Source organism: Garra rufa, chromosome 16 (assembly GCF_049309525.1).
Source record: "Garra rufa chromosome 16, GarRuf1.0, whole genome shotgun sequence".
Classification (NCBI taxonomy): Eukaryota; Metazoa; Chordata; class Actinopteri; order Cypriniformes; family Cyprinidae; genus Garra; species Garra rufa.
In genome coordinates, this window is record NC_133376.1 from 38,353,521 (window position 1) to 38,366,177 (window position 12,657).

General features: G+C 34.7%; 1 protein-coding gene across 1 annotated transcript; it reads left to right on the forward strand.

Annotated features, from left to right (window-relative positions):
• Positions 1-2,908: 2,908 nt before the first annotated feature.
• On the forward strand, positions 2,909-10,287 carry slc25a48 (solute carrier family 25 member 48). The gene is made up of 7 exons (XM_073820985.1): positions 2,909-3,075; positions 3,868-3,911; positions 4,518-4,589; positions 5,747-5,999; positions 6,173-6,448; positions 9,100-9,233; positions 9,597-10,287. Exons 1-7 carry the CDS (start codon positions 3,030-3,032, stop codon positions 9,699-9,701), a joined length of 930 nt encoding a protein of 309 aa, XP_073677086.1. The 5' UTR covers positions 2,909-3,029; the 3' UTR covers positions 9,702-10,287.
• Positions 10,288-12,657: the final 2,370 nt, after the last annotated feature.

Sequence of the window (12,657 nt, forward strand, 5' to 3'; positions counted from 1 at the left end):
TGCAATCTCTCCTGCTCTCCAAGGCATGCATTAGTCATTCTGTGTCAGTAACAAAGACTTTGTTTTGTCCATGCAATGTTGGCTTTTAATTTATTCTGCTGACATTGGACAGAATTTGCATCCAAGCCTCTTTCTAACACCCAAACAAATGCTCATTAGTAGTCAGGTCTACAGCAGATGCACAGGAGATCACTTGTAGTGCATGAGAATAAGTACAAGTACATTTGAGCCGCCTAGTCGTTATTTGCACAGACAAATGGAACGTTCCGTACTTCGCATGCAATCCAGTTTGCGGTGATAAGACGGCTGTGATGTGTGGTTCAATATTGATCGCTTATCACAACAATAGCTGTGTTTGTGAGACGCTAATCAGAGATCTGAATCGTCCTTGTTAAAATCCTCAAAAAACCTTTTATTCAGCAAACTTGCATTTTAAAGTGGTCGGGACATGGATTGCTGCAATACATGAGTGGATTGGCTCATGGCCTCACCCATCTCAGGTCAAATGATAAAGGACAAATGACCCATTCAATAAGAGTTTATTACTAAGAGTGAGTTAATGATAAGTCCCAGTGGGCCAAATAGTCAAACAAAACATTGAACCAGATTTTCTTTCATTTTGACCGCACTTTTAATGTGCAACATGAATGTGGAAAAATCTTTGTGTGTGTGTGTGTGTGTGTGTGTGTGTGTGTGTGTGTGTATATATATATATATATATATATATATATATATATTATTTAAATGTATACTTTGTTTATGTTTGCTCTCTGTAAAATTAATTTCTTCTTTAAATGCAGTTGAGTATTCCACAAGTAATTATTATTCTACCCAAATATTATGTACACATATAGAGTAAGGTTCTAACATTTCTGATTTTTCATATTTATGTTGTAAAAAATGGTAACCTGCCTTGTTACCTTAAAGATTTATTTTAGTTTCATTTTTTATATTCTTATTTATTTTGCACGTATTTGTGAAACTAATTGCTTTTTAAAATTAGTTTCTGATCATTATCTCCGTACTTACTGTACACTCTTAAAAATAAAGGTGCTTCACAATGCCATAGAAGAACCTTTTTGTCTAAACGGTTGCATAAAGACCCTTTAACATCTGAAGAACCTTTCTGTTTCACAAAAGGTTCTTTATGGCAAATAAGGTTCTTCAGAATATAAAAAGGTAAGCAAGAAATGGTTCTTTAAAGAATGGTTCAAATGACTGAATGGTTCTTTGCGGAACCAAAAATGGTTCTTCTATGGCATAGCTTGAAGAACTTTTTGAAGAACCTTTATTTTTAAGAGTGTATGTTGCGGTCAAGTTAATTGAGCCTTGCACAAGCAAATATTTCCCTCCTAAACCCTTAGGCAACCACTTCATTGTGTTTGGTATGTACACATTGCACATTGGAGATTTTTTCACTTTTTTTTTGGTTTTCATTTGTTCAGCTTTGATCAAACTAATGTCCTCTTTAAATTCATCTGTACTTGTTTGTCATGTGGTTACACGGCTACCAAAATATGTTCAGAAAATAGTTTTGCTAACATTCCATTTTCACATTTTGAATGTTAATTTGCTATAAATGTAACTTTTGAATGTTGAATGTTACTTTTGAATGCTCTCTGAATGTTCTGAAACAAGTAACATTTAGATGAATGTCCGAACAAAACATTTCAGAAAAACATTCCATGAATGATTTCATTTTTGTGCTAACATTTAAGAACTTCATTAAAGACCAGATCACATTGGAGAATGTTCCCCGACAAGTCTGGCAAAAAAAAAAACCCAAAATAGTTTTGTTCATTCTCATAAAAAGCTGTCACTGGGGCTGTATAACTTTTCAAAAGGTGCCAATATGCACATTTAGGTACTGATATGCAACCTTTAGGTGTAAATAATGAACAAAAGCCTTTCTTTTTGAAAAGGTGAGAACTTTCGCTTATTTTTCCTGAGACTGTTGGTATAAATGTATGTATGGGTTGATTCAGTGTTATAAAGAAAACCATTTTAACCATTTCTTTTAAAGTGTATGAATGTTTGCAGGTCAGTTGGTCCATATGTGATAAGGCTCATTTGCTGCCAGAGTCTCACAACCTGTGCCAAAATGTTTTGGAGGGCATGTGAATCAACAGTATATTTCACAACGAAGGGAACATGTTTTTAGTTCGATTGCTTCAGTTTAGTCAATACACCATCTATACGTGCAGGTTAATATATTATCTATATGAAGTCAGTCCGCAATAATCATACTCACAATAATTTCTGTCATTCATTGACTATCTGATTTTACAAGCTTAGGAGTTTCAATTAAATGTAAGAATTAAATTTAAAGTGAGTGGAAAAAAGTGCAAACTCACTGCATGTTTTACCTTTGCCAGCATTTAAACGAGCAATTATGTTTGCACTTTTATAGTGGTTTAAATGTTTTAGGGTTCCATATAGCAGTCTTCTTACGCTTATAGTAACCGTGCATATTCAAAAGTTTACAAAACATAAGTTACTTTAGATGAGTACAGTGCAACTGCTGGTAACTTTCCACAAGGACTCAAGCGTATTATTTGCAGAGGGTTTGTTTACATCCCAACCTACACGTTTTTGTCAAGGACACAGCATAAATAATGAACAATAATTTAAACATTATTTACAATGTGGTTTTATGTGAGTTATTGACACCAGCACATTCCAGGCATTCCTCAATACATAGAAATATATAGGCTAGAAACTCAACAGCTGAGTCATATGATAAAGTGTCATGCACTTGATCCATCATATTACACAATAGTAAAAAATATGTGTGCGGTTTATTGTTTTACTCAAGTCATTCGACAAATCTATTTTCGTGTCTCTGCAACGCCCCCATACACTCCCCCCTCGCGGATTTAAATATGTGGATGAGGCTGAAGTTACTTCTGTTTTTATTGATCCGAGCAACTGTTAAATGAAGTTTAACTGATGTTTGGCTTGGTCGCTGAAACCGCATCAATGCAGTCGCTTATGTGGACATCTCCAGTGTAAACTCATTCTGTTGTACAATGACAGTCTTTCACTTGGATGATTTTTTAGCAGGATGGATTGGAGGTGAGTTTTATGTCTTATAATCGCTTGCGTTTAACAAACAAACGAACCCCCAAGATGCATTTTAGCAAAGCAATTTTGTTTGATTTATCAGTAGCCTGTTTTTCTGCAACTCCAAGAAGTTTATCTTGTTTGGCGAACTATCGTCGCGTCTACTGTATATGTCGACGCCCGGTTTTGTTAGTTTCAGTGAATCTACTTTAAATTGTTTAAACTGCTATTATCTGCATTTTAGAACGTTTTTTTTCTTTGAAACTACATCGAAAAAGAACAATTGTTAGGATAAAGATTCGAAAACACGTTTGAGAGATGAAAACAAACCGCGTTAGGGGCGTCGTTGCGTCCTTGTTTATGTTCATCAGTAATGTGGTGTTCTCTTGAAAGAGTCTGAAAAAGTTTTTTTTTTCTGTAAATTGAAGAGAATATCCATCCGTGTTCGTTTTATCGAAATTTGTGTCACGTGTTAGCCAAAACCTTGTCAGTGAAAACCAATTCCAAATTATTTTTCGTTGATTTTTACACGTTTTGTCAATGTGGACTGGTCGACGTTTCTCAAACATAAACGGCGTTTGGTGTTCTCCATTGAAAGGAAACATTTATTTTGCAAAGCTCTAATGTGCATGTGCACCCACCATGAAATGTTCATAACAATGTAACTTATTCATAAACTGGACGCAGTGTTCTGCAAGAAGAGCCTCCTACAAAGCTATGCAAAAGGCAGAATCTATCATTTTCTTTCATCTATCATCTTTGTCTTTGAACACTTAAGTTCAAAGTTTTAAGTTTTTGTTTCAGGAGCATCCAGTGTGATTGTGGGACATCCGCTTGACACAGTCAAGGTATCTTGTTTTTGTATTCATTTTGTACAAATCCTATATTATGGATTTATTATACATTTTGATATTATAAAATGTGACCCTGGACCACAAAACCAGTCATAAGGGTCATTTTAAGGGTCAAATATCTAAATAATAAATAAGCTTTACATTTAAGTATGGTTTGTTAGGATAGGACAATATTTGGTCAAGATATGACTATTTGAAAGTCTGGAGGTATTGAGAAAATGGCCTTTAAAGTTGTCCAAATGAAGTTCTTAGCAATGCATATTACTAATCAAAAATTAAGTTTTGATATATTTACGGTAGGAACTTTACAGATTGTCTTCGTGGAACATGATCTTAAATTTCCTAGTGATTTCTGGCATTAAAAAAATAGATACAATGTATTTGGCTATTGCTACAAATATACCCATGCTACTTAAGACGGTGGTCCAGGTTCACAAATTATGTAGTTCATATACTTCTATTTACATTCTAAAGGTGTTCAGTTTTACTTTCTAAGTTACTAAGCAGTTCTTTATTCCCACTGATGTAAAACATACTGGTTAGTAATAAAGTGTCAATCAAGGGAGTAATTAAAAACATTCCTTTGTGCTCTGTTTACAGACTCGTTTACAAGCTGGCAAAGGATACAAGAACACCCTGCACTGTGTTCTAACAATCTACAAAAAGGAAAATGTGAGACTTTATTACATCTTCATAAAAAGTATTTTTACAAATATTGTGTTACAGCTACTCCATAAAGTTGCTGCACATTTTGAGAGTCTCAGGTACTTACATACACTTGATTCTTAATACTGTGCTGTTTCTTGAATGATCCACAGCTGTGTGTTTTTGTTGTTGTTGTTGTTGTTGTTGTTTTTTGTTTTTTGTTCATGAGTCCCTTGTTTGTTCTGAACAGTTAAACTGCCTGCTGTTGTTCAGAAAAATCCTTCAGGTCACACAAATTCTTTGGTTTTTTAGCATTTTTGTGTATTTGAACCCTTTCCAACAATGACTGTATGATTTTGAGATCTATCTTTTGACACTAAGGACAACCAAGGGACTCATATGCAACTATTACAGAAGGTTCAAACGCTCACCGATGCCTGAAAACTTTTTGAATTTGAAGATCACGGTAAATTGAACTTGTTTTGTCTTCTAGGAAACATGTAAGTATATTCTCTAGCTTCTAAAGGCCAGTAATAAATACAAATATATGATAGGGAAAAAAACTTTACACCCCTGGCACTTAATGCATTGTTTTTCCTTCTGGAGCATCAGTGAGCGTTTGAACCTTCTGTAATAGTTGCATATGAGTCCCTCAGTTGTCCTCAGTGTGAAAAGATGGATCTCAAAGTCATACAGTCATTGTTGGAAAGGGTTCAAACACACAAATATCCTTAAAAAAAATTGTGTGACCTGAAGGATTTTTCTGAAGAACAGCAGGCAGTTTAACTGATCAGGAACAAGGAACTCATGAACAACTATCACAGCTGTGGATCATTCAGGTAACAACACAGTATTAAGAATCAAATGTACGTAAATGTTTAAACAGGGTCATTTTTATAAATTCAACTAATATTTTCTCTTGTGGCACTATATGTAAACATTTTTATGTGAAACATCTACAATCCATTGTACAATCCCTCTTGTCTTGGTAAAATAACTCACATTTTGCAAATTCTGCAAGAGTGTATGTAAACTTTTGACCTCAACTGTACATAAAAGACATATAGTATTTATTCAAAGGGTGTGGGACAAAATTTGAGGCTATATTCCCAAGGTTGCAAACAGATATTTGCTTTCCTTGGAAGCAAAAGTACACAATCCATCTCTCTTTTGTGTTGTCTCAGGTTACAGGCTTTTTCAAAGGACTGTCCTTTCCACTGGCCAGCATCACCCTCTATAACTCTATGGTGTTCGGCTTCTTCAGCAACACGCAGCGCCTCATTAGCAGATATCGATATGGTGACGGCAGACACCCATGCAGCATGCTTGACTTGACTGTAGCAAGCATGTTAACCGGTCTGGTTTCAGTGGGGATGGGCGCCCCTGTTGACCTTGTCAAAATTAGATTGCAGATGCAAACCCAACCTGTTCTTGCAGGTGAGTCTCGGTAATAAATACATTTTAAGAGCCTGTAACTATGCACGGAGTCAGACAGCGCATATTCATGTTAAGAAAAAAATTCCTAATGGTTAACCCAAAGACAAACATTTCCAGAGAAACAGTGTATTTTGCACAAAGTAATTCTCATTTACTGTGTTGTGTGTTTCCAGAGAACTTTAACCTGGCTGGGAATGGGAGTGTCCCTCTCCGGTCAATGGGAATTAAGTCCCAGTCATTGTACAGGGGGCCACTGCATTGCATTAGTACCGTCCTGCAGAACGAGGGCATTCAAGGGCTCTACAGAGGCGCGGGAGCCATGATATTGCGGGATGTACCTGGTTACACCCTGTACTTCGTTCCATATGCAATATTCTGTAACTGGCTGAATCCTGATGGCAATGGTACGCCCCATCCCTGCTGCATATGGCTAGCGGGAGGTTTAGCAGGTAATTGAGATTTGGGCTCTATTCCAAAGCCTATGCCTTTTAACTGAAATGCAACCTAATAAGTGACTGATTTATTAAATGTTCAAATGCACAGGCGCAACTTGCAATTGTTTTCATTTGAGTTGAATGTTAACCTGTTGCTAAAATAACAATAACAATCCAACAATAGTTCATCTGAAACAGATTGCATTTGGTTTAAATGTATAATCAACAACTTCTCACTTGGTCTGCCACTTTAAAGGAACAGTGAATGAAAATTAGCAGAACATCTTCTCACTCACAGGCAATCCAAGATGTAGATGAGTTTGTTTCTTCATCAAAACAGCTTTGAAGAAATTTAGCATTATTTACTCAGTACTCACCAATAGATCCTCTGCAGTGAATGGGTGTCCAAAGGGCTGATAAAAAGATCACAATAATCCACAAGTAATTCACACCACTCCAGCCCATCAATTAACCATCTTGAATCAATCAGCTGTGTGTGAGAAAAAAAAATGTCATTAAGACATTTTAACTTTAAAATTATACTTCACAAGACATTAATTGATGGACTGAAGTGGTGTGGATTGCTTGTGGATTATTGCAATGTTTTTATCAGCTGCTTGGACTCTCATTCTGACGGCACCCATTCATTGCAGAGGATCCTGGGCAATTGAAGTAATGCTAAATTTCACCAAATCTGTTTTAATGAAGAACCAAACTCATCTAAATCTTTGGATGGCCTGACAGTGAGTATTTTCAGCACATTTTCATTTTTGAGTAAACTCCTACCCCCGGTTTCACAGAAAGGGCTTAAGCCTAGTCCTGGACTAAAATGTAAGTCTGAGCTGTTTCAATTGAAATAAACTTGCACTGACTGATCTTAAAAATATATCAGTGCCTTTTTTGCATTTTAAGATGCACTCCAGTAATGTTTTTTTTCTAAGCATGTTTATAAAAATTACTTAAATGTCCTAATTGATCTATGGCCTAATCCTGGCTTAGTCTAAGCCCTGTCTGTGAAACCGGGCCCTAATGTTCTTTCTATGCTTGTCATAATGCATTATAAACTGCCTTCTCAAAAGATGCATGTAATATTGTTATAAAAATGGGGTCATATCTTATCTCAGAATGCAGCATACTTAGAGCTTTCAAATCGATTAATTGCAAATAATCACATTTAAATATAAAAGTTGTGTCTACTCTATATATGTGAGTACTGTGTATATTTATATGCATATATAAACACACACACATATACATATAAGTTTAACATATATTACATAAACACAAACTTTATTTTTGAATGCGATTAATTGATTTGACAGCCCTGTAAGTATAATAAAACTTTAAAATGCAGTTTGGATGCATAGTTAGTTCACTAGGTTTCAAGTGTAAATCAAAATTTTAATTTGGTCATTAATTACTCACCCTTATGTTGTTCCAAACCCGTAAGACCTTTGTTTGTCTTTAGAACACAAATTAAGATATTTGTGACCCGGGACTACAGAACCAATCATAAGGGTCATGTTTTTTAAAATTGAGATGTATACATCATCTGAAATCTGAATAAATAAGATTTCCATTGATGGTTTGTTAGGATATTTGGCCGATATACAACTATTAAAAAATCTGGAATCTGAGGGTGCACAAAAATCTAAATATTGAGAAAATCACCTTTAAAGCAGTCCAAATGAAGTTCTTAGCAATACAAAGTACTAATCAAATATTAAGTTTTGATATATTTAGTGTGGGTAATCTACTAAATATCTTCATGGAACATGATCTTTATTTAATATCCTAATGATTTTTGGTATAAAAGAAAAAGCGATAATTTTGACCCATACGATGTATTTTTGGCTATTGCTATGAATATACCCATGCTACTTATGACTGGTTTTGTGTTCCAGGGTCACATTTTGGATGAAATCCAAAAGCTCTCAGACCCTCTATAGACAGAAAGGTTCCTTCCATGTTCAAGTTCCAAAAAGTTATTCAAAAAGACAAAATAGTCCATGTGAAATTAGTGATTCAACCATATTGTTATGACGCTACAAGAATACTTTTTGTGCACAAAAAACTAAAGTAACTTTACTTAACAATTCTTCTCTGTGTACCTTTTTGAACCTTGAATGTGGAAGGACCCTTGCTGTCTATGGAGAGTCAGAGAGCTCTCGGATTTCATCAGAAATATCTTAATTTGTGTTCCGAAGACGAACAAAGGTCTTACGGATTTGGAACAACATGAGGCGTGAGTAATTAATGACAGAATTTTCATTTTTGCGTGAACTATCCCTTTAACAAACCTCTTCTTTGCCTGCCTGAATGTGATGCTTACCTAAAGAAACACCAGATGCACTTTGTGTTTTTCAGTCTGTTTGTGCAAGTGTTAAATTGTTTAAAAGCAATGTCAGACCCTCCATATGACACCAACCCATTTCTCAGCAGTCATGCACAGATTAACAAGTGTACATTTAGCTAAGGGATAGTGGGAGTGTGGATTGTTTTAAAATTTCTCACTGTGCTTTCCGTTTAAAATTCCTCTTGTATTGGCGCATGACGGGAAAGGTCTGGTTTGACCTAAACATGACCCTACTGGGAGTCAGGCATTTTAAAGACCCAGAATATTTCACATGAGAGATTTCACTTGTGGTTATGCTGTTGTTTCACAGGATCCATCTCATGGGTCACCGCCACACCAGCAGACGTTGTGAAAAGCCGGTTGCAGGCAGATACCTTGCAGCACAGGAAATACAAGGGCTTTCTGCACTGCATCATGCAAAGTTACAAGACAGAGGGAATACATGTAAGTTGCTGATGGATGCATTTTTAAAACTTGAAGGTTTCAAACAAAGTTGCAATGCAGCAGCTGCAGGACATGCACAGCTGTTGAAAAGTTACTAAAGTAACAAGTTGAAACAAGTGCATAGTCAAACACGTTTGGTCAGGTTCAAAAAATTGGGTGGTATATATATATATATATATATATATATATATATATATATATATATATAACAGGTCACATACACAGTAAGAGAGAGCTTATACAGGCCTGGTATATGTTAAAAACAACATTAATATGCTGATTCAGTGTTTTGTTAAACATGAATGTAATACTGATGCTATTGTTCTTTTTTCCCCCCTGCTTTACTATCAACGTCCAATGCAGGTTTTCTTTCGTGGAGCGACTGTCAATGCGATCCGAGGATTTCCAATGTGTGCAACCTTGTTTCTTGGTTACGAGCTTTCGCTTCAGTTTTTCCGCAGTTTCTAACATGCTGCTCCCAGGAATGATTTTAGAGGATTCATGACTTTAATGCGATGTAGAGACTTACATGTGACATTTGTGTGAGTTCATTGTTGATACAGTGGAGAGTATCAGTGAAGCTTTTAGTTATTTCTTATATTAAAAAAAGGTACAGCTTTCCTGTAGCTCAGTGGTTAGAGCATGGCAGTAACAATGCCAGAGTCATGGGTTTGATCCCAGGGATTGCAAGTAGTTAAAATGTAAAGCAATGTAAGTCGCTTTGGATAAAAGCGTCTGCTAAATGTAAATGTAATGTAAATGTGCTTATTTTGAAAATATTTTACTCAGATATTTTAATATATGATTATGCATCATCTGCATGAGAATGATACACTAATTTCTATTTTGCACAAACACTTTATATATTACGCATTTGAAATTGAACACATGTATGCATTTTCACATAACCAACCATTAGCCTTTAAAACTTGAATGAGTTTTTATCTACTTTTTAAATCAGTTCAATAGGCGCTCAGTACAATGTGCCTTTAAAATGATCATCTGCTAATGCAATATTATTCAAATATGTGAATAAATCAAATGATATGGTAAAGTGTCTGCTAGCTTGTTTGTATGAATACATTTCAAACTAATACTGATGTATTTTAATGAGATTTTACTTTGGTAGAATTACCTCTCAAGATATACATTTTAAAAACATTGCCATTTAAAAACAGTTCATGTCCTTAATATTTCATATCCTCCTTTTCTGCAACCTCCTGTCACGATCCAGGCGGGGTTGAGGAGTGGAGAATGATGAGGAGAACCGGAGTAAATGAAAATGTAAACAGTTTATTAAATGAAACACTGAAACTAATACAAATAAACAAAAACCGTGAGCAAGAGACGAGTACATGAACCAAGCAAACAGAAGTAACAGAATCATTGACGGACAAATGGGGAGTGCACACACAGACTCTTAAATACACTGAAACGGGGGTGTGGTCACTAACAAAATAACAAGGGGGAAATACAAATATGGGCAAGACTGAACTAACTAAACATAACCAAAAGGGGGAGACAAGGACTAAACCATATAAGCTAGAAACATAGGGGAAAAAACACTAGGAGAACAGAACAGAACACAGACATATCCTGACACCTCCACTATCCTATTATTATCTGCTTATTATGGAAATGGGAATATCACCTCAAGAAGAGAGATGTTAAATGTACAGGGATTAAACAAGTAATGTGAACTCCTTGGAAATAGCAGTATTTCATTATAAAGGTGTTTTGGCACCACTTACCTTTAATACAGACTCCAACCTTCTTAGAATAGATTCATGGGTCAAAGATGTTAAGATGTCCACGTCAAAAGAAATTTACAAAAGTGATTTTATGTCCATAGAAAGGACATTACTTTTAAGGTTTCAAATGTTTTTGGAGAATAAAATGTCAAAATTGAAATAATGTTACATTGTCATTTAGTGTAACAATATATATGTAAAAATTCCAAGAATATGCTTATTCTGATGTGCACATATTAAAGTAAATAAAAGAATAACTGAGCGTATCATTTTTTTGTTTTAAATTAGTAAAAAATTCTAATTGACAATTGGGTAAAACCTTGAATATTGGCACGTTTTACATATGTTAAATTACAACTAATTAGTATTTGAGGTGAAAGTAATTAATCTTTTAATGTCATAAATGGATTTTTGTTATAAATATGCCTGACAAGATTGTTACACTGAATGACATTTTAGTGGGCGTCTTCTGTAAATTATTTTTTTGCTCAGAAAAACAAAAATGCAATTAAATTAAAAACAACAATTTAAAGTAGTATTACACTTGTTTTTATGCTTAAACCCTTTCTATTTTTGACCCTCATATAACTGATAAATAGTCTCCATTTGAGCACCATTTTTCACATTTTAGAAGTGGTGTCTATGATTAAAGTTTTAGCAGTTGCAGCTCTTAAATAGATATAGAGAAGTTCTCTGTGGCCGTTTTATGTGGAAACAGGTTCTTCAAGGTAAATATTGAGGTTTGCTGTCACTTTTGCTGTAGTAGGTTTGTGTTTGGACACAATCCTTCCTTCACGGTCAATTTACTTTCGGTTTTCGCCCACGTTTCTTCTTCACTGATGATTTTTTCGAAGCTTTATGTATGTAGTCAAAATCATAAAGACTGTTGTTCATAAAACACCAAACAGATGGACTGTTAAGGTTACAAATGCTCTAACTCAACAGCCTCCAATTATTTGTCCTTTTCGGAAGTCCTTAATTTCACTAGGTACGTGTACAAAACTCATACAACACTGATATACAACCTAGAAAAATATCATTTGTGTGGCTTTCAAAAATGTGACCCTAGACCACAAAACCAGTCATAAGGGTCAATTTTGAAATCTATACATCATCTGAAAACTGAATATATAAGTTGTCCATTGATGTATGGTTTGTTAGGACAGGATAATATTTGATTGAGATGCAACTATTTGAAAATCTGAAATCTGAGAGTGCAAAAATATCTAAACATTGAAAAAAACTGCCTTAAAGCCTAGGCACTGCAAGTGAATAGGGTAAAAAAAAACAAAAAAACTCCCAGTTCATTGATTATACTGATAATTGCAAACATTTTTTGTATTACAAGTTTTCTAAAATGTTAGGTTTAAATATGCAAATGAGGAATTATTTAATAAAATATGCACTAATTTGCATATATTTCTAGTTCAAAAAAACATTGGATGAAGTCAGTTTCAAAACTCTTGTTTAATTTTTTTTTTTTGACATTTTAGAGTCAAATGTTTTTCAGATGGGATTTTGGGTATCTCATTTTGTCACTCCCTAATTCAGAAAATTCTTTGAACGGAGAGAAAATTTTATTTATTTATTTATTTAATTTTTTAAACCATTTTTGAGGGAGTAAAATGTTGTGTATATAATCAAGCAAATTATATATGAACAAACCCCTCTGT